Here is a 22,376-nt window from a genome sequence, read left to right as displayed (position 1 = left end):
AGATATTTGTATCATCAATAATCACAGATGAGCTGTCGGAAGACTGGAGGTTGGCTAACGTGGTGCCATTGATGAAGGAGGATGGTAAGGACAAGCGAGGGAACTGTAGACCAGTGAGCCTGATGTCAGTGGTGGGCAAGTTGTTGGAGGGAATCCTGAGAGACAGGACGTACATGTATTTGGAAAGGCAAGGACTGATTAGGGTGAGTCAACATGGCTTTGTGCATGGGAAATCATGTTGCACCAACTTGGTTGGGTTTTTTAAAGAGGTAACAAAGAGGATTGATGAGGGCAGAGCAGTAGATGTGATCTATATGGACTTCAGTAAGGTGTTTGACAAGGTTCCCCATGGGGCACTGGTGAGCAAGGTTAGATCTCATGGAATACAGGGAGAACTAGCCATTTGGATACAGAACTGGCTCAAAGATAGAAGACAGAGGGTTGTTTTTCAGACTGGAGGCCTGTGACCAATGGAGTGCCACAAGGATCGGTGCTGGGTCCTCTACTTTTTTGTCATTTACATTAATGATTTGGATGTGAGCACAAGGGGTATGGTTAGTAAGTTTGCAGATGATACCAAAATTGGAGGTTTAGTGGACAGCGAAGAAGTTTACCTCAGATTACATCAGGATCTTGATCAGATGGGCCAATGGGCTGAGAAGTGGCAGATGAAGTCTAATTCAGTTAAATGTGAGGGAAAGCAAATCATAGCAGGACTTATACACTTAATGGCAAGGTCCTAGGGAGTGTTGCTGAACAAAGAGACTTTGGAACCTTGGAGTGCAGGTTCATAGCTCCTTGAAAGTGGAGTCTCAAGCAGATAGGATAGTGAAGAAGGCGTTTGGTATGCTTTCCTTTATTGGTCAGAGTACCGAGTACAGGAGTTGGAAGGTCATGTTGCAGCTGTACAGGATATTGGTTAGGCCAGTGTTGGAATATTGTGTGCATTTCTGGTCTCCTTCCTATCAGAAAGATGTTGTGAAACTTGAAAGGGTTCAGAAAAGATTTGTAAGGATGTTGCCAGGGTTGGAGGATTTGAGCTATAAGGAGAGGCTGAACAGCTGGGGCTGCTTTCCCTGGAGTGTCGGAGGCTGAGGGGTGACCTTATAGTAGTTTACAAAATTATGAGATGTATGGATAGGATAAATAGACAAAGTCTTTTCCCTGGGGTTGGGGGAGTCCAGAACTAGAGGGCATAGGTTTTGGGTGAGAGGGGAAAGATATATAAGAGACCTAAGGGGCAATGTTTTCACACAGACGGTGGTACGTGTATGGAATGAGCTGCCACAGGAAGTGGTGGAGGCTGGTACAATTGCAACATTTAAAAGGCAATTGGATGGGTATATGAATAGGAAGGGTTTGGAGGTATATGGACTGACTGCTGGCAGGTGGGACTAGATTGGGTTGGGATATCTGGTCGGCATGGATGGGTTGGACCGAAGGGTCTATTTCCATGCTGTACATCACTATGACTCTATGACATTCCAACATCCTGTATATTTGGCTAATTCGTTTGAATGCTAAGTTTTGGAAGTGCAGCATTCAGGAAGACTCAATAATCAGGTTGACAATAGGGATTCATATGTTTCTGGGAGAGGGAACTTTATAAAGCACATGGATGGGCACTTGAAATGACATAATATTGAAGTTGTCCGAGAAATGGGAAATGGGGCTTAATATAGATAAATGAGAGGGCTTGCATTTTGGAAAGTCAAATCAAGGTCGGGGTTTCATGGTGAGTGGTAGTGTGTAAGGAGTGTAGTGTAACAGTGGGACCTTGGATTTCAGGTGCACGGTTATCTGAAAGTGGAGTCACAGGTAGACAGGGCAGTGAAGGCAGCTTTTAGCACACTGGCCTTCATCAGTCATGACATTGAGTATAGAAATTGAGAAGTTATGTTACAGTTGTACAGGACATTGGTGAGGCTGCACTTGGAGCATTGTGTTCAGTTTTAGTCACCTTGTTATATGAAGGATGTTATTAAACTGGAAAGAGTGCAGAAGAAATTTGCAAGCACATTGTCAGAACTCGAGTGTCTGAGTTATTGGGAGAGGTTGGACAAGCTAGGACTTTTTCTTTAGAGCGTAGGAGACTGGGGGTGGGGTGGGGGGGGAATCTTATAGGAGTGTTTAAGATCATGAAAGGCATGGGTTAGGTGAATGCACTCAGTCATTGGGGAATTGAGGACTAGAGGGCATCAGTTTAAGGTTCAAGGGGAAAGAAGAAAAGGGAAGCTGGGGAGCAATTCTTTTAAATAGAAGGTGGTACACATATGGAATGAGCTGCCAAAGGAAGTGGTTGAGGCAGGTATGTTAACATTTAAAAGGCAGTTGGACAAAAACTTGGATAGATAAGGTTTAGAAGGATATGAGCCAAGTGCAGGGAAATGGGGATTGCATGGGTGGACGTTTTGGTCGGCATGGTATGCCTTAATTTTTGCCTCCGTTCTGCATAAATCTCTGGCTCAATGGCCTACAGCCACTGGGGTGGGGATAAGGAGAGAGGACGTGATAACAGAACGTAACAACCTAAAAGAAAGGGAAGAAATTGGAGTTGGTTCACATTGTGTCTTAAGTCCAGAAGGCTGTCAAGTGCTTAATCTGAAGGTAAGATGTCGTTCCTCCAGTTTGCGCTGTGATTCACTAGAATCATAGACTCGCACATAAGCATAGAGGTCAGAGAAGGAATAGTAGGCGGCAGACAGGGAAGAAATCTAATGTCCACAAAGACAGATTTGCAGAGCATGTGAGTTGATGGGCAGTACATTAAATTTGCCATGATATGAACTCAAGTTAATGCAATGATGATGGAGTGGCACCAATTCTTGGCTTCAAGCAAGAGGACAAAGGCATATTTAATATCACTTGTGAGACTATATTCAGGACAAATAGGGAAACAAATCAAGGAGGTGCTGTCAATATTTCTCAGAAGTATTGCTACAGCACTGATGTAAGAGCTTTAAAGGTATGTATTTGGCTGACAGATATTGAATGACAGATCAATGTTGCACTTTTGCATGTAACCAATAGGCCACTAAAGAGTGAGCAGAATTAGGAAGATCAACTTTTCAGGAAAGTCACTGCAAAATGCAAGTGCATTTATCACGGTGTTAATAACTCCAGTTCTTCTAGAGCAGACAGGGAAAGTAGCAGTGCAAATGACAAAGTGGAGATGGGGAGCAGCTCCAGAAATGTGTACAAGAGAACTTTTGGGATCAGTATGTTTCCAAAAAAAAAGGATCTTCTTTCCAAGATCCATCAGGAAGATACAGCCGGTAGCAACGTTGGAACAGATGTAGGCCATTCAGCCAACAAACAATCATGGTTGACAGAACACTCCAACAGCTTTAGGATCCCCAGCACCATCCCATTAAACCTTTACATCAAACAAAATTGTTAACCTTTCATAATGTTACACTGACTGACTGAGACTTCATTTCGGCTCATATTTTCCAAAGATTCTGAGTTTAAAAAAACACCCCATTTCTTATGGTATTGCCTTAATTTTAAAATTGTGACTCCTTGTTTCCAGACTCCCAAACCATGGGAAAAGTCTTACCTGTAACTACCCTGCCTATCCATTTAAGTACTTCGAAAGTTTCCATGAGAGCACCTTTAATTCTTAAAAGAATACAGGCCCAAATTGCCCAATGTCTGTTCATAGGACAGTTCCAGCATCCCAGGACTAAGTTTGGTCCCCATCTGACAACATTGTCTGTCCTGAGATTGGTTTTAAAACAGTTAACAGTCATAATCAGTCTAGCTTTATTTTTTTCAGATTTTATTAATTAAATTTAAGTTCTGCCATCTGCCACAGATGGATAGATAGAACAATAGATGTACCGGTAGACTGTGTGCTACTGGAAGGGAAGACTGTAAAAATTCAGCAGAATCATGACTCGATGTTATTCTGTATTGCCCACTCCATTCACACAGAGAGAGAAAGAATCCTATGAAGTTTCCCTTTGAATCATATTAATTATTAACACTGCATCAATTATACTCCCCCATCAAAAGTTGCAGAGTGTGTAATTGAATAATAATTAGAACATAGTAAAACAAGATATATTTAATACATCCTTTCAGGTGGGGAAATGGAAGAGACTGAACTCAAAAACATCAAGATTGTTTCCTCACCATACGTAATTGATTTATCAAGAACAAGCAACTACTTTATACCACGGTTTCCATTCTATGTGCTGGTAAGTATGGACATGGTGGCATGAAACTGCTCAGAACTGGCCTTGTACAATGGAACTCTTTATTCACATCTGCAATTCTTAGGCAATAATGTAATCAAAATAACAGGTAGAAACCAAACATGTGGAAACCTGCCACAACTAAAATCAACATGGATCATATCTCTATGTGTAATGCACAGTTCATGACAATTTGAATGTTACGTGCATAACATATAATGTACTATAAAATTATTATTTGCTATTCACCGACTGCAAATAGTTTGTCAATTTACTTTTAGGCATTAAATTAAACATGAATATCATGAGTAGAGCAAGGATGGGCTTTCACCACCTTTTTATACATTATTAGAGAACAAAGGAGCACATTTATTAAGGGCCTATTCTGATTAAACACAATTAGACTTGAAAGGAGATAGTATTTTGACTGTCAAGTGTGCAGGTAGTGGATGTTCATGACTGTTAATGGGAAGAACAAAGTCTGGCATGACCTAGGGAAGGAGACAAATCAACCAAATTGGCAATCGGTCAGTGTTATTCCTCTCTCTGGACCTGCGTACTCGAGTTGAAAATACATTTCCAGCAATTACGCCTGGCCGAGACAAGGATTGGCACCAGTTTTCAGTTTTTGTATGTTTCCAGCAGATGTCACAGCAGGTGTCTCAAAGTTTAGCTCCTCCAGATGCCGCACTCAGCATTTTATCAGTAACTTGCACAATTGATGGAGGTCAAGAGTGTGGTGCTGGAAAAGCACTGCGGGTCAGGCAGCGTCTGAGGAGCAGGACAATCGATGTTTCAGGCATAAGCCCATCATCAGAATTAATATGAAGGGCTTGTGCCCGAAATAACGATTCTCCTTCTCCTCGGATGCTGCCTGACCTGCTGTGCTTTTCCAGCACCACACGTTCGACTCTGATCTCCAGCATCTGCAGTCCTCACTTTCTCCCACAGTTGATGCGGGCCCCGTTCCAGGGTGTGACAGCAACTTAATGGAACATCAGGAGAGGGAAATAAATCAAGCTGGGTCAGTAGTCAGTGAAGACAAATTCCTAAATCAGTTACTGAGCAGCTGAGTGATGCTGTCCTGGTGGTTGTTTCATTGTTGCAGGCCAAGGTTACATATCCTGATGGATCTCCTGCCTCGGGTGTTCCTGTTAAGCTGGAAGGAGAAACATCAAGTATTACAATGGAAAACGGCCAGATCGAGTTTATCAAACAAAGCCTAAGTTACAATGCAGATTCTTTTAACATTAAGGTGAGAGTGAATGTCTCTACTTTATCCTCACAATGTTTGCATTCATTCAGTGAAATGTGTCACTGTGTGGTGGGAAAACGTATTCCGAATGAACCTGCCACCAACAAAAATGTTCAGGCTGGCATTTCCAAAGAATACTTAGCTCTTCATCATAGATCGGCAATGTGGCTTATTTGCATCAAAAACGGAGTTATGGTGAAACTTATAACTTTGTTGTCAAATTGTTTCTTCACAGGTGGGAAAAGTTAATTCACTTAGCTAGATGGCGAGTAGATAGTTCAGGATCTTCACAGTACTCCCTTCGAATGGCACTCAGTCCGCTATCAATGCTATCACCCACCCCCTTTTACCTCACCTTGCCAAATATAAGTTACTTTATTATTATTCTCTTCTCACTTAGCTGTCCACGCAGTGGTAAGATGAGATTCACGTCTGCTATTCAACATTACATCTTGAAACCACTATCCAGAACATTGGATAAACTCAGTGCTTTCATTCTCGTGTTATTCCCATGGTAAACCTTTTGTACCATCTCTGTCCCTGCCCCAAGCTAGCTGCCTTTACAACCTCTAAAGGACTGGAAGGCTGTCACTGCCACCAACACCAGCAACTGTCAGCAGCTAAACATGCCTCACGCCCTCCAGTCAATGCCACATCTGGGCAATTTTGCCCCGGTGTATCAAGCGCTAGCCATTCTTTCCCTTAAAAGTAAAGAGTCATAGAGCTACACAACACAGAAACAGACACTCTGTCCAATACACAGATGTCCTAAACTGATCCAGTCCCAATTGGCAGCATTTGGCCCATATCCCTCTAAACCCTTCCTATTCATCTACCCATCCAGATGTCTTTTAAGTGTTGTAATTGTACCAACCTCCACCACTTCCTCTAGCAGCTCATTCCATACATGTACCACCCCCTGCGTGAAAAGTTACCCCTCAGGTTTTTTTAAAATATTTCCCCTCTCACCTTAAACCTCTGCCCTCTAGTCTTGTACTCCGTGACCCTGCCTTAAAGACCTTGGCTATTGACCCTATCCGTGCTCGTCATGACTTTATAAACATCTATAAGGCCACCCCTAAGCCGTCAATGCCCCAAGGAAAAGCTTGTTCTAACTTATTCAGCCACGAGATTAATTTAGGAAATCTGGTCAGCATGGCTGAGTTGGACCAAAGAATCTGTTTCTGTACTGTTAATCTCTATGACCCTATGAATTTCTCTGTAGCTCAAACCCTTCAATGCTGGCAGCATCCTTATAAATCTTTTCTGAATCCTTTGAAACTTAACACCTCCTTTTCTATAGCAAGGAGACCAGAACTGAATGCAACATTCTAAAAGTGGCTGCACCAATGTCTACTAGAGCTGCAATATGACCTCCCAACACCTATACTCAATGCACTGACTGATGAAGGCAAATGTGCGAAATGCTTCCTTCACTACCCTGTCTACCTATGACTCCACTTTCAAGGAACTATGAACCTGCACTCTTGGGTCTCTTTGTTCAGCATTACACCCCAGGGCCTTACCATTAATTGCACCATTGGTTTGCCTTACCAAACTGTAACACCTCACATTTATATAAATTAAACTCCACTTGCTACTTCTTGGCCTGTTAATCCATTTGATCAAGGTCCCATTGTACTCTGAGATTACTTTCTTCAAGGTCCACTACACCACCTATTTTGTTACTTCTTAAAAAGTATTGGATTAGTGATTGAGATTAGAAAAGTGCACTTTAGAGAAGATTAATTCATAACATTAATTCCAGAGATGGAAGACCTGTTTTGTAAGGAGAGATTGAGAAGTTTAAATCTATACTCACTGCCGTTTAGAAGAATGAGAACAAAACCAGTTGAGGTGCACAAGATGCTAAAGGGAGTCAGCAAAGCATTTGGATGTTTTCCCTTGTGGGCCTATCTGAAATGAAACGTCAGTGTTTCAGGTGAAGGAATGGCAGATTTAAAAGAGAAATGAGGAGAAATTGTGACTGCACAACCTCAGAATGTGGTGGATCCTGGGACATTCAGTACGTTTGAGGAGGAGATAGATTTGAAATTAGTAACGTGCTGAAAAGTTATGGAGAGCAGGGTGGAGAGTGGAATTGAGACTGAGATGAGATCAGCCGTGGTCATAATGAATGGTGGGGTAGGTTTGAAGGGCTGAATTGCCTACTCCAGTTCTGAATTCCTGAGTTCAGGTCTGAACTGGACATGTTTAGAAAGGATCTAAAGTTAAGTTTGGAGTTTATAATCGCATTTCTGACTTGTTCATGGGAGGGAATGTATTGAGGAGTAGGACAGTTTTTATTTTCTGAATGCTAATTGCTTTTGAGATGATGTGAGCGACTGAATACTGTGAATGATGTGAACAAGACATACCCACTTGCGGTTAGAAAAGGACTTCGAGAATTTTGACCCTGATTTTCACAGTGAAAGAGCAGATGTTACATGGTGAGGTCATTGCAAGAGAGAGAGAAAGAAAGAACCTGACACTGCCTTTGCTGTTTGAATTCATGGATCGCTGGAACATCGGAGTTCATCTGGGAAAAGTAACAAACAGTGAAATTCACAATTGATCTTGTAGCAAGTGTTGGGCGAGGTTCACAGCGCAGAAGCAGATAGGTGTATTGTTATTTTAAGTGTGACCTACAGAAAGTCTGCAGTAGTGAGTTGAGTAGAGTGGGTTATTTCTTGATTATATGTTTTTGGAGTTATGTCTCATGATTAAACTTAAAATATAAGCCATAACTATTAATTTAACCTGGGGCAGTGTTTGTAGAGGAATAAGACGATGTTATTTTCTGGGTCTGTAGATTGTGAAGAAGCAAAAATGGCCTTTAGTAGAGTGAAATGTGTTTCTTGTCAGATGTGGGAGTTTAAAGAGAGTTTAAGGGTTACTGTGGGTTATATCTGCCGTAAATGCTGTTGGATATGGATCTTATCAGATCGAATGGATCGGTTGGAGAGACACTTAGAGGCGATGAAGAATTTGCAACAGCAACAGTATGTGATGGATGTCAGTTATAGGAAGGGAGGAAAGTCTCAGATACAGTCACAGAGATGGGTTAACTCCAGGAAGAGTAAGAGAGGTAGGCAGCTAATGCAGGAGTCCATTTGTGGCTATACCCATTTCAAATAGGTATGCTGTTTTGGAAAATGTAGGGGGGGATAGATTCTCTGGGGAATGTAGCACGAGCAGCCAAGTTTCTGGTATTGAGACTGGCTCTACTGCAACGAGGAGTACGTCGGGTTCCAAGAGATCAATTGTGTTAGGGGATTCTGTAGTCCGAGGTACTGATAGACGTTTCTGTGGCCAGCAGCGATAAAGCAGAATGGTATGTTGTTTCCCTGGTGCCAGGATCAAGGATGCCTCAGAGAGAGTGCAGAATGTTCTCACGGGGGAGAGGGGCCAGCAAGAGGTCATTATCCACATTGGAACCAACTACATAGGAAGGGAAAAGAATAAGAGTCTAAATGGAGATTACAGAGAGCTAAGCAGGAATTTAAAAACGAGGTCCTCGAGAGTAGTAATATCTGGATTACTCCCGGTGCTACTAGCTAGTGAGGGCAAGAATAGGAGGATAGAGCAGAAGAATGCTTGGCTGAGGAGCTGGTGTATGGGAGAAGGATTCACATTTTTGGATCAGTGGATCTCTTTCAGGGTAGAAGTGACCTGTACAAGAAGGACGGATTGCACCTAAATTGGAAGGAGACTAATAAACTGGCAGGGAAATTTGCTGGAGCTGCTCAGGAGGATTTAAACTAGTAAGGTGGGAGGGTGGTGTGGGATCCGGGAGATAGTGAGGAAAGAGATCAATCTGAGACTGGTACAGTTGAAAACAGAAGTGAGTCAAACAGTCAGGGCAGGCAGGGACAAGGTAGGACTAATAAATTAAACTGCATATATTTCAATGCAAGGGGCCTAACAGGGAAGGTAGATGAACTCAAGGCATGGTTAGGAACATGGGACTGGGATATCATAGCAATTATAGAAACATGGCTCAGGGATGGGCAGGACTGACAGCTTGATACAAATGCTACAGGAAAGAAAGAAAGAGAGGAAAGAGAGGAGGGGGAGTGGTATCTTTGATAAGGGATAGCATTACAGCTATACTGAGGGAAGATATTGCTAGAAATATATCCAGGGAAGTTATTTGGGTGGAACTGAGAAATAAGAAAGGGAGGATCACCTTATTGGGATTGTATTATAGACCTTCTAATAGTCAGGAATTGAGAAACAAATTTGTAAGGAGATCTCAGTTATCTGTAAAAATAATAGGGTGATTATGGTAGGGGATGTTAACTTTCCAAACATATACTGGGACTGCCATAGTGTTAAGGGTTTAGACAGAGAGGAACTTTTTAAGGGTGTACAAGAAAAAATTTTCTGATTCAGTATGTGGATGTACCAACTAGAGAAGGTGCAAAACTTGACCTACTGTTGGGAAATAAGGCAGGGCAGATGACTGAGGTGTCAATGGGGGAGCACTTTGGGGCCAGCGACCATAATTCCATTAGATTAAAATAGTGATGGAAAAGGATAGACCAGATCTAAAAGTTGAAGTTCTAAATTGGAGAAAGGCCAATTTTGACGGTATTAGGCAAGAACTTTTGAAAGCTGATTGGGGGCAGATGTTCACAGGAAAAGGGATGGCTGGAAAATGAGAAGCCTTCAGAAATGAGATAACGAGAATCCAGAGAAAGTATATTCCTGTTAGGGTGAAAGGAAAGGCTGGTAAGTGTAGGGAATGCTGGATGACTAAAGAAATTGAGAGTTTGGTTAAGAAAAAGAAGGAAGCGTATGTAAGTTATAGACGGGATAGATTGAGTGAATCCTTAGAAGAGTATAAAGGCAGTAGGAATATACTTAAGAGAGAAATCAGGAGGGCAAAAAGGGGACATGAGATAGCTTTGGCAAATAGAGTTAAGGAGAATGAAAAGTGTTTTTATAAATACATTAAGGACAACAGGGTAACTAGAGAGAATAGGGCCCCTCACAGTTCAACAAGGCGGCCTTTGTATGGAGCTGCAGAAAATGGGGGAGATACTAAACGAGTATCTTGCATCAGTATTTACTGTGGAAAAGGATATGGAAGATATAGACTGTAGGGAAATAGATGATGACACCTTGCAAAATATCCAGATTACAGAGGAGGAAGTGCTGGATGTTTTGAAACACATAAAGGTGGATAAATCCCCAGGACCTGATCCGGTGTCCCTAGGACTCTGTGGGAAGCTAGTGAAGTGATTGCTGGTACTCTTGCTGAGATATTTGTATCATTGATAGTCACAGGTGAGATGCCGGAAGACTGGAGGTTGGCTAACGTGGTGCCACTGTTTAAGAAGGGTGGTAAAGACAAGCCAGGGAACTATAGACCAGTGAGCCTGTTGTTGGTGGTGGGCAAGTTGTTGGAGGAAATCCTGAGGGACAGGATGTACATGTATTTGGAAAGGCAAGGATTGATTAGGGATAGTCAACAAGGCTATGTGCGTGGGAAATCATGTCTCACAAACTTGATTGAGTTCTTTGAAGACGTAACAAAGAGGATTGATGAGGGCAGAGCAGTAGGTGTGATTTATACGGATTTCAGTAAAGCGTTCGACAAGATTCCACATGGGAGATTGATTAGCAAGGTTAGATCTCACGGAATTCAGGGAGAACTAGCAATTTGATACAGAACTGGCTCAAAGGTAGAAGACAGAGGGTGGTGGTGGAGGGTCGTTTTTCAGACTAGAGGCCTGTGACCAGTGGAGTGCCATAAGGACCGGTTCTGGGTCCTCTACTTTTTGTCATTTACATAAATGATTTGGATGTGAGCATAAGAGGTACAGTTAGTAAGTTTACCGATGATACCAAAATTGGAGGTGAAGTGGACAGCGAAGAGGATTACCTCAGATTACAACAGGATCTGGACCAGATGGGCCAATGGGCAGAGAGGTGGCAGATGAAGTCTAATTCAGATATATGTGAGGAATTTGCATTTTAGGAAAGCAAACTTTAGCAGAACTTATACATTTAATGGTAAGGTCCCAGGGAGTGTTTCAGAGCGAAGAGACTTTGGAGTGCAAGTTCATAGCTCCTTCAAAATGGAGTTGCAGGTAGATAGGAAAGTGAAGAAGGTGTTTGGTATACTTTCCTTTATTGGTTAGAGTATTGAGTACAGGAGTTGGGAGGTCATGTTGCGGCTGTACAGGACATTGGTTAGGCTACTGTTGGAATATTGTGTGCAATTCTGGTCTCCTTCCTATCAGAAAGATGTTGTGAAACTTGAAAGGATTCAGAAAAGATATACAAGGATGTTGCCATGTTTGGAAGATTTGAACTATAGGGAGAGGCTGAACAGGCAGGGGCTGTTTTCCCTGGAGCGTCGGAGGCTGAGGGATGATCTTAAAGAGGTTTACAAACTTATGAGGGACATGGATAGGGTAAATAGACAAAGTCTTTTCCCTGGAGTTGGGGAGTCCAGCACTAGAGGGCATAGGTTTATGGTGAGAGGAGAAAGATATAAAAGAGACTTAAGGGGCAACCTTTTCACACAGAGGGTGGTACATGTATGGAATGAGCTGCCAGAGGAAGTGGTGGAGGCTGGTACATTTGTAACATTAAAGAGGCATTTGGATGGGTATATGAATAGGAAGGGTTTGGAGGGATATGGACTGGGTGCTGGAAGGTGGGGCTAGATTGGGTCGGCATGGACAGGTTGGACCGAAGGGTCTGTTTCCATGCTGTACATCTCTATGACTCTAAGTGCACAGTGTAGATTACCTGGAGTGAGATAGCTAGGTTCACTACTAGATTTTGGAACAGACAAAAATTATTCACAAAATTACATCATGAAACACGAAGAACAGAACTCTTACAGAACTCAGCCAATCCAACTAGACTTAATTATGCTGTTCCAAATAACAACAGTACCAATAAGCAAACTCCATTTAAAACACACTATAAATGGAACACATGCTTTCAGGTTGAAGCTGAAGGACAGAAAAGAGGGAGGGTTTCCACATAGCTCCCTGTTGAACATCCCAGTTCAGGACTCAACTAAAAACAGCTCAGCTCAGCTCAGCTAAAGAGCTGACTACTCCCCTTTTGTTATACAGGTCACTTCTGAAGCATGACCACTTTGGCCTGAAGTTGCATCTGTTTACATATAAACAAAATGCCTCTCAAAATCTTTGTACCAAACCAGATTGATCGGAGTCCGGTAGAGTTTATTGCCCTCTGAAAAAAATCAGCGACAGAGTCTCCTTGAGCCAAAGAACAGCTTTTCGGCAAAAAAAGGGGACTAACTTTGTGACACTATCTATATTCCTAGGTTTGGAAGGTGCTGCCAAAGCAGCATTGGTGTGTTGCTGTCATAAATGCCCTTATTCTCATAGAAGCCCTACGGTGTGGAAGCAGGTCCTTCTGCTCATCGAGTCCACTGCTGTCCTGTGGATTGGTGTCTAAAGAAGTGTACATTGAAGGTGTGAAAGGTGTACCAGTCAAGCAGACTACTTTCTTTTTTTTAGTTTATTCATGGGATGAGGGCAGCATTTACTGGCCAGAGGGTACTTAAGAGTCAACCACATTGCTGTGGGTTTGGAGTCAGGTGCGAGATCACATAAGGATCGCAATATCCTTTCCTAAAAGACACTAGTAAGCCAGATGGTTTTTCTGAACAATCAACAATGGATCATGGTCATTAATAAACTCTTCATCCAGATTCATCTGTGGGCGGCAGAGTGGTTCAGTGGTTAGCACTGCTGGCTCACAGCACCAGGGACCCGGGTTCAATTCCCACCTTGGGCAACTCTCTGTGTGGAGTTTGTACATTCTCCCTGTGTCTGTGTGGGTTTCCTCTGGGTACTCTGGTTTCCTCCCACAGTCCAAAGATGTGCAGGTTAGGTGAATTTGTCATGCGAAATTGCCCGTAGTGTTAGGTGTAGGGAGAATGGATCTGGATGGGTTGCTCTTCGGAGGGTCGATGTGGACTTGTTGGGCCGAAGGGCCTGTTTCCACACTGTAAGTAATCTAATCTAAACTTTCTTACAGTTGAATTCAAATTCCGCCATTGACTGCAGCATGTTCCTGGGTCTTTGCATTAATAGTCCAGTGATAATGCCACTAGGCTGTCACCTCTGTGTTCTGGATGGTGCTGAGATTCTTGAGTGCTATTTGAGCTTCATGTATGCAGACAAATGGAGAGTATTTCATCACATTGTTGATGGAATTTAGATGTTAGATGGTGCACATGCACTGGAGAAACAGATACCTCAGAAATGCAGGTCTTGAACCTGCTCCCATAATCTCTAGGGTTTCTATGGCTGATCAGGTTCAGTTTCTGGTCAATGGTAATATCCAGGATGTTACTAGTGGATGATACAATGATGGTAGTGCTGCTGAGTGTCAAGAGGAGATGGTTAGATTCTTCCTTGTTGGATGCAGTCATTGACTCGCACTTTAGTTGTCACAAATGAATGTTGGCCTGGGTCTTGCTGCTTATGGATGGGAGCTGCTATAGTAATTGAGGAGTGGTGATTGATGGTGAACATTGCACAAATATCAGTGAACACCCTCTGTTATCTTAGAAGGCAGCCATCAATGAATCAATTCAGGATGATTGGGCCTGGGGTACGAGACTGAGAAATACCAACAGTGATGTATCGGGATGGAGATGATTGACTCCCAACAAACACAACTCACCTCCTCTGCTTTAGGTATGAAGCCAACCAGTGCAGACTTTCCTCCATGATTCCCACTGAGTCCAGCTTTGGTATGTTCTAGTCTGTTCCCCATGTTCCCATCAAGTCTGTAATGAGGTCAAGAGTTGAGTGGTCCTGATAGAACCCAGACTAGATATCAGTGAGCAGATTGATAGTAATGAATGAATGAATGAATGAATGATTTTATTGCTGCATGTATTTGGGAAAATACAGTGAAAAGTATTTGTTGCCACAATCTGCTGCCATTTTGGATTACAAACTGAATAAGAAAAAAATTACTTAAATAGAGCTTCATTTGAGGTTCAATCGACAGAAAATTATAAAGACAGAAAAATAAAAAGTTGTGTTCAACTTTACAGTCCTTCTTGTCAAGCATGCTTCTGAGTTTATGTCTACCACAATGATCACTGATGGGGTGGACCTTGGCCAGGTTGGATTTGTCTCGCTTTTGGTTTCTTTGGCCAATTGTAAACATTGATGGGAAGATGCCAATGTTGTAGCTGTTCTGGATGAGACTGTCCATGCATGGGGATAGGTGTGGAAAACAAATCTTTAGTTATGTTGTCAGAATTGCATCCGCTGCACCCGATGTGGCCTCCTCTATATTGGGGAGAATGGCCGCCTACTTGCAGAACGGTTCAGAGAACACCTCTGGGACACCCGAACCAACCAACCCAACCACCCCGTGGTTCAACACTTCAACTCCCCCTCCCACTCCACCAAGGGCATGCAGGTCCTTGGACTCCTCCATCGCCAGACCATAGCAACACAACGGTTGGAGGAAGAGCGCCTCATCTTCCGCCTAGGAACCCTCTAACCACAAGGGATGAACTCAGATTTCTCCAGTTTCCTCATTTCCCCTCCCCCCACCTTGTCTCAGTCAAATCCCTTGAACTCAGTACCGCCTTCCTAACCTGCAATCTTCTTCCTGACCTCTCCGCCCCCACCCCACTCCGGCCTATCACCCTCACCTTGACCTCCTTCCACCTATCGCATTTCCAACGCCCCTCCCCCATGTCCCTCCTCCCTACCTTTTATCTTAGCCTGCTGGGCACACTTTCCTCATTCCTGAAGAAGGGTTTATGCCCGAAATGTCGATTCTCCTGTTCCTTGGATGCTGCCTGACCTGCGCTGTTCCAGCAACACATTTTCAGCTCTGATCTCCAGCATCTGCAGTCCTCACTTTCTCCTCGAAGAATTTATCAGGGATCTTGGTCTTTGCTGTGACCATGTGTACCCACATCATGTGGAGTCAATCAAACTGGCCGAAGACACAGCTGTGGACCTCAGGAGGATACCGAGATGGATCATCCACTCGGCGCTTCTGGTCGGAGATGGATTCCGAATGTTTCAGCCATGCCTATTACCCTGATATTCTGAACTCCCCCATCATTGAATACAGACGTACTTATTTAACATTTCCCAGCCAATCATGATTAGATGTGGCAGGGTTGCAGAGCTTCGATCTGATCCATTGTTTGTGGGATCATGGTCACCATTTCCTTTGCTGTTTTGCTAGGACATGGTCATGTGCTGTCACTTCAGCAGGTGAACACTTCATTTTAATTTAATGACACAGACAGCTCAATGGACAGAATGGCCTACTCCTGTTCCTAATTCCTATCTTCTGATAATGGGGATCATTCATGGGTGAAAAGGAGTTGGCTGTGCTGAAAGCAGCCCATGTTATTTACAGGGCCTAGAGAGCTGGGCTGGGTAAAGTTGATGGAAAAAGGTGTTAAGATTCGAACATTATTGGGGTTGGGGTCATGTTTTGAAGCATACATGTGATAGTGTAACCTTTCTGGGAAGTGCATTTTTTGTCAAATACGGAGCAGAGTTTTGTGCTTGCTTTGCTCCGAGTGGAGATTCCTAATGGCTTGATCTCATACTGCATTGCTCACTATTCAGGTCCAACTATCAATAGGCAGGTAAAGTCTGGAACATTGTCTATCATAGGAGTACATTAAATTCTGTGCATCATTACTGCATGTGATGTTTGCAATATATTGATCACCAAAGTCCTACCACACCATAGGGCTGCTCTATCTTTGGACTGGAAGTAACTTTAACCTGAGAGTCACCATCCCACAGGTGAAGGGACAGTCACAGTCATGGTGTCAAAGAGTCATACACCATATAAACAGACCCTTCGGTCCAACTAATCCAAGCCAACCATGCACCCAAACTGAACTAGTCCCACCTGCCTGCGCTTGATCCATGTCCCTCCAAACATTTCTTATTCACAAACTTATCCAAATGTCTTTTAAACGTTGTACCTGTACCCGCATCCACCACTTCCAGAGGAAGCTCATTGCATGCATGAACTACCGCCTGTTTAAAAAAGGTTGCCTTTCATGTCATTTTGAAATGAGAGGTCAAGGCTTCGATTCCAGCCTCAGGTGACTGTCTGTGTGGAGTTTGTACGTTCTCCCCATGTCTGCGTGAGTTTCCTCCGGGTGCTCCGGTTTCCGCCCACAGTCCAAAGATGTGCAGGTCAGGTGAATTGGCCACGCTAAATTGCCCCATAGTGTTTGGTGCATTCGTCAGAGGGAAATGGGTCTGGGTGGGTTACTCTACGGAGGGTTGGTATGGACTGTTGGGTCAAAGGGCCTGTTTCCACACTGTAGGGAATCTAATCTAATCTAATCTCTCACCTCAAAAATATGCCCCTAGTCTTGAACCCACCCCCAGAGAAAAGAATTTGGCTAATCACCTTACCTATGCCCCTCGTGATCTTATAAAGCTTCAGAAGGTCAGCCCTCAGCCTCCGTTGCATCAGTCTATCCAGCCAAAATCCGCCATTGTGAACAGCCTGTGTAACTGAGTGTAGCTGTTCCCATTCATTCATCTATTGCCCATTCCTAATTACCAACAAGGCAGTTAAGAATCAGTTGAGGAGGAGAGTCTTTCCTGGTAACCTCAACTGGTGTGTGGACTGAAGCCCATGCTGTTCGCATGGTCCTGCATCCAAAACCAGATGTCCAGCCAACCGGCTAACGGAGACCCCCCCCACCCCAATCGAAACACTTTGACCTTTTCAGCCGATATATATAAGATGCTGATCAACAAGATCTTCAAAGAGAAATGCTCATTTGTCTGATCACGTCAGCAGCTACTGAGTGACTAAGGCTTGAATAACACAATGTGTGTCTTGTTCTGCCAGGTAATAGCTGGGCATGGAACAGAAGCCGTTGAAGCAAACAAAACTGTGAGCATTTACCGTTCCACTAGCAAGAGATATCTCTACGTCAGTGTGCCACGAGGTGTGATAGATCCGAGTCGCTCAATTTTTGCAGAAGTAAGAACGGACAGTTTTCATGGTGATCTCGATGGCAAATATTACTACTACATGGTGAGTACATTCCAACACAGTGATTTCACAAGAATTCAGGTGGCATGGTAATATAAACATTGTCACGATTATGAGCAAACTAATTAACTTATATTTTTAATCACTCCTTTCTTGATAATGAAGGTATTGGCCATCACAGATCCAATGTCTGCAGTTGCGAAATGGAATCAGACATGAATTTACATATACATAGTCACCATCCATGTGCACAGATAGATTGTAAGATCATTGCCTCTGCATGCTCTGACAATGTGTTCACGCCCCCGCAGGTCATCAGCAAGGGCAAAGTTCTTAAGATGGATAGAATTCAGAAAGCGGATTTCGTAAAACTCCCAATTGATCTGAGTACCACCATGGTTCCCGCATTCCGGCTGGTCTTCTACTATTATGCCAATATCGGGGGCAGTCCAGAGATAGTGGCCAATTCAGCCTGGATCGATGTGCAGGATGTCTGTGAAGGCAAGGTGGGAGTATTGACAATAATGTGTGACCTGATCTGAATAAGGGGTGGAGGAGGAGACCTCAACCTTATTCCATTTACTCTAATGGACAGTAGTGAAAGTGACCAATATTGTATGTTCATCCCCAAAATATCTCAATAGATTTTAGCAACATTGCCTGCATACAGCAATACTATAGTGCAAGATTAAATGACAGGACAACTACTGTTTAAGAAGGACAAATCCAAACGTTGAGGAAGAAATTGTCACTTACATACTAACAGGAAAAGAAAAGCCATATCTATGTTATTCTGCATTTTTTAATTGATAGGGAAGCACTTTTAAAGTCCCCCATCCCCATTGTATGTAACTTTGCCAAAATTGTTGCAGAAAGTCAGCATCTGCGAAGGAAAGAAGAGTTAATATTTTGGGTCCAGTGACCCTTCCTCAGAACTGATTGTAACTAGGAAATGGTTAGTGTGTGTGCCATAGATAAGGGGATGGGGGAAGAAAAGGAAATGAGTGGATAGGCCAAGACAGTGCCGAGAGAGAGAGAGAGAGAGAGAGAGAGAACAGCAGATAGGCAGACAAAGAGGTAAATGATAGCAAGTCTGGGAGAGAAAAAAGCTGATAATGAGGACCGTTGATGGATGAGAATAGGTTGGCTATGCTGAAAGCAGCCCATGTTATTTACAGGGTCTGGAGAAGCAAGATGGGTAAAGAACATGGAAGAAGGTGCCTAAGGCTCGAAAATTATTGAACTTGACATCAAGTGCTGCAATGATCTCAAGCGGAGAATGAGGTGTTGTCCTTCCAGTTTCGCTGGAGCACTGCAGCGAACCTGAGATGGACATGTTGGCCAGGGAACAGGGCAGTGTGTTGGAGTGGCAGCCAACTGGAAGCTGAGGATCTTTTATGTGGGTGACCCGCAAATCAGTCACCCAGACCGCATTTTGTCTCCCCGCTGTAGGGGAGCAGCGAAAGACTAGATTGAGCAAAGTGCAGCGAAATTGCTGCTCCACCTGGAGGGTATATCTGAGGCCTTGGATGTTGAGGTGGGAGGAAGGAAAACGACAAGTGCTCCATCTTCTGCAATTGCAGGGGAAGGTGGTATAGATCTGTGGGGAGGTCTTGGGAATGGGGGAGGTACGGACCAGGCTATCCCAGAGGGAATGGTCCCTGCAGCAGACTGACAAGGGTGGGAGGGGAATATGTGTCTGATGGTGACGTCCTGCTGGAGGTGGCAATAATGGTGTTTATAATCCCTGTTTGCTTCAATTTGTTTTGATATTTGTTTATTTGATAGAATGCATAGGAAGCGAGCTCACCATTGGTTTAACACGGACCACGAACACCAATTGTATCAATGTTGCTGAACTTTGGTAGCACATGCCTTTCCGTTTTTCCATTGCTTTTGTTAGACTGCTGCTTGCATAGAAACTATATTTCCTCGAGTTTAAACGAGCCAGGGAAGAATAGTGACTGAACGTGGGGAATGCGCGCTAGTATGATTTCATGGTTCTCCCGTGGACATTTTCCTAACTGACCTGTTCAGGGATGTTATAATACACCACCAGGGCAGGTGGGCTTTGGGCCTCCCAACTCAGAGGCAGAGACTTTACCACTGTGCCACACAAACTCCCAGCAGCAGATATTATATGATGCATCGGTTTAGATTACAGCACTTTGGAGCAGGTGGGAATTGAATCTGGGCTTCCTGACTCAGAGTTAGGAATGCTACCAATATACTTTTGATGTGGGCTCGTTATTGCTGTTTCCAAATACTTTTCTTCTTTGCATCTGGGACATAGTGGTTCTAGTGACTTGCTACACTTTCAACTTCATTGAAAACCCTTCAGAAATGACAAAATCATTCATGTAGACGTTACCATGTTTGTTTTGGCGTCTCTTCCACCGCAGTTGGAGAGTCCAAAGAGATTTTGCAACATACCAGCCTTGTGTTGGGCTTTGCAGTGGACATTAGTTGCAAGGGGCAATGCTGTGAGAGGAGTAGATCACAGAATAGGTAGGATGGGTTCAATCATCAGTTCTACCCTCAGGGGGTTTAGGTTGAAGTCCTACCTGCTCCAGAGGTGTGTATCTCTGAATAGAACAAATAGAAAATACCTACACGCAATGCAGACAGAGATAGTAGACAGAGATCCTTGCCTACACGTGTATTCGGTACAGGGATTGGGAGGCCATGTTGCGCTGTACAGGACGTTGGTTGGACCACTTTTCGAATGCTGCATTCAGTTCTGCTCTCCCTGCTATAGGAGGGATGTTGTGAGACTTGAAAGGGTTCTGAAAAGATTTACAAGGATGTTGCCAGGTTTGGAGGGTTTGAGCTATAAGGAGAGGCTGAATAGGCTGGGGCTATAATCACTGGAGTGTTAGAGGCTGAAGGGTGACCTTATAGAGCTCGTGAGGGGCATGGAGAAGGTGAATAGCGAAGGTAGGCAAGTCCAAAACTAAAAGGCATAGGGTTAAGGTGAGATGGGAAGGATTTAAATGGGACAAAAGGGGCAGTTTTTTCACGCAGCAGGAGATACATGTACGGAATGAGCTGCCAGAGAAACTGGTGGAGGCTGATATAATGACAGTATAGAAAGGGCATCGTATGATAGGAAGGATTTAGAGGGATATGGGCCAAGTGCTAGCAAATGGGACTAGATTAGTTTAGGATATCTCGTCGGCATGGATGAGTTGGACTGAAAGGTCTGCTTCCATGCTGTACAACTCTATGACTCGATAATGAAAGTTCCATTAAATGGGCATAAGTCACAAGAGCGTCTTCTTGGTTTCTTTTCTCAGCCAGTATCCAGATTAGCTGAGGAGACTTCGCAAAAAGCAATGATTTCACCCTGCAAAGTTTTGAGGCTCAAATCTGAAGGGAGAGGAAGTGGACAGTGGAGATGGTGTCGAGCAGTTGAGCTGGATTTGGCGTGGGGGGGGTTGGGGGAATGTGGAGAATTCCAGAAAATTGCGCTGTTCATTCCCCGATAATCCAGTGTTATCCTGTTGTTTTACCCCAGATTACAATAAAAGATATGCCCAAACAATACGGTCCAGGATCAATGGTCAAACTGCACCTTAAAACTGAAGACAGAGGAGAACTTTCCCTGGGCATCGTGGATAAAGCAGTCTATATTCTCAACAGCAAGAATAAACTCAAACCTGCCAAAGTAAGTGAGATGCACTCGGTGGTTCTGCAGCATTTGGATTTTTGTTCCTGAAAACCTTGTCATTGAACAAGAGAAACCTCAACCCTCATTGTATCCAGTTAAAATACCCTCCAGTGTGCAGATGATAACAATGCATTATTTCTGGGGTGCATCAGCCTTTTCTTTGTGTTTCAGTTTTGTTTTACTGAACAGCACTGTGACAGAATGGTACGTTTAGGAAACAGCAGTATTGTTACATTGTGCTGAGATGAACGATTAGCGATCCCAGAGAGTGAATTTGTCCAAGATGTTATTTTTGTGCATGCTGGTGGCTTTTGAGACGATTCGCCTTCCAGTGTCACCCACACAGATGCCATGCCCATAAAATGGCTATGGAGCATCTTCATAAATGCCAATTGACTCTTTTGGCATGGTAATTGGGAAAGTCTCAACCTGAGCTGAAAATGTGTTGCTGGTAAAGCACAGCAGGTCAGTCAGCATCCAAGGAACAGGAGAATCGACATTTTGGGTATAAGCCCTTCTCCAGCATCTGCAGACCTCACTTTCTCCTCAAAGTCTCAACCTGAAATTGCCAGCATTGAAACTGACCATTGGAGCATGTGCTGCTCAAGGCAATAATACAAAGGTGCATCTGTTGTGTCTTCTAACATCTTGATAGTCATAAGGTGCAATGTTAAGTGAGCTGCTTTTAAAGTACTGGTTAGCTCAGTTGGCTGGGTTGCTGGTCCATAATACAGGAAAGTGCCAACAGTGTGGGTTCAATTCCTATGATGGCTGAGGTTATCATGAAGGGGTCTCTTTCTCAACCTCTCTCCTCATCTCAAGTACGGTGACCCTTAAGTTAACTGACTGGCAGTTGTCTCTAATGATGGTGGCAGTTTTACCTTCATCTTACATCCAGCAATCACAAGTTATTAATGAGGTGAGCCAAAGCCCAGCATTGGTAAGATTTCTGACTTATAATGTCCAAAATTAGCATTTTATTTTTCTGAACAGGTCTTTGAAGAGATGAATTCTTATGACCTTGGATGCACTTTTGGAGGTGGTGCTGATAGTGTTGGTGTTTTCATGGATGCCGGGCTGACATTTATTTCCAATGCTGGAACATCGGTAATTCGGAATGGTAAGCTAACAAAGCAGAAAAAATGTGAAATTCCAGCTCGCGATACATTGTCATCGCATGTGAAAATAACAAACTACAGCACAACATGGTGGTCAGCAACAGTCTTGAAAACTG

General features: G+C 43.5%; 1 protein-coding gene across 1 annotated transcript in view; it reads left to right on the top strand.

Annotated features, from left to right (window-relative positions):
- Nucleotides 1-22,376, top strand: part of LOC122541325 (complement C4-like) — a 158,027-nt gene that overhangs the window by 20,925 nt on the left and 114,726 nt on the right. Inside the window, exons 10-15 of the mRNA XM_087979485.1 lie at nt 4,087-4,202; nt 5,308-5,454; nt 17,326-17,514; nt 17,784-17,978; nt 20,990-21,139; nt 22,136-22,262. Of these exons, the coding sequence (XP_087835611.1) occupies nt 4,087-4,202; nt 5,308-5,454; nt 17,326-17,514; nt 17,784-17,978; nt 20,990-21,139; nt 22,136-22,262 (924 nt within the window). The remainder of the gene's footprint in view (nt 1-4,086; nt 4,203-5,307; nt 5,455-17,325; nt 17,515-17,783; nt 17,979-20,989; nt 21,140-22,135; nt 22,263-22,376) is intronic.

Source organism: Chiloscyllium plagiosum, unplaced genomic scaffold (genome assembly GCF_037043375.1).
Source record: "Chiloscyllium plagiosum isolate Xiang-an unplaced genomic scaffold, Cpla_swu_hap1 HiC_scaffold_35, whole genome shotgun sequence".
In the NCBI taxonomy this organism is placed as follows: domain Eukaryota; kingdom Metazoa; phylum Chordata; class Chondrichthyes; order Orectolobiformes; family Hemiscylliidae; genus Chiloscyllium; species Chiloscyllium plagiosum.
The sequence above is the reverse complement of the archived record's forward strand: the minus strand, read 5'-3'. Positions and strand labels throughout refer to the sequence as shown.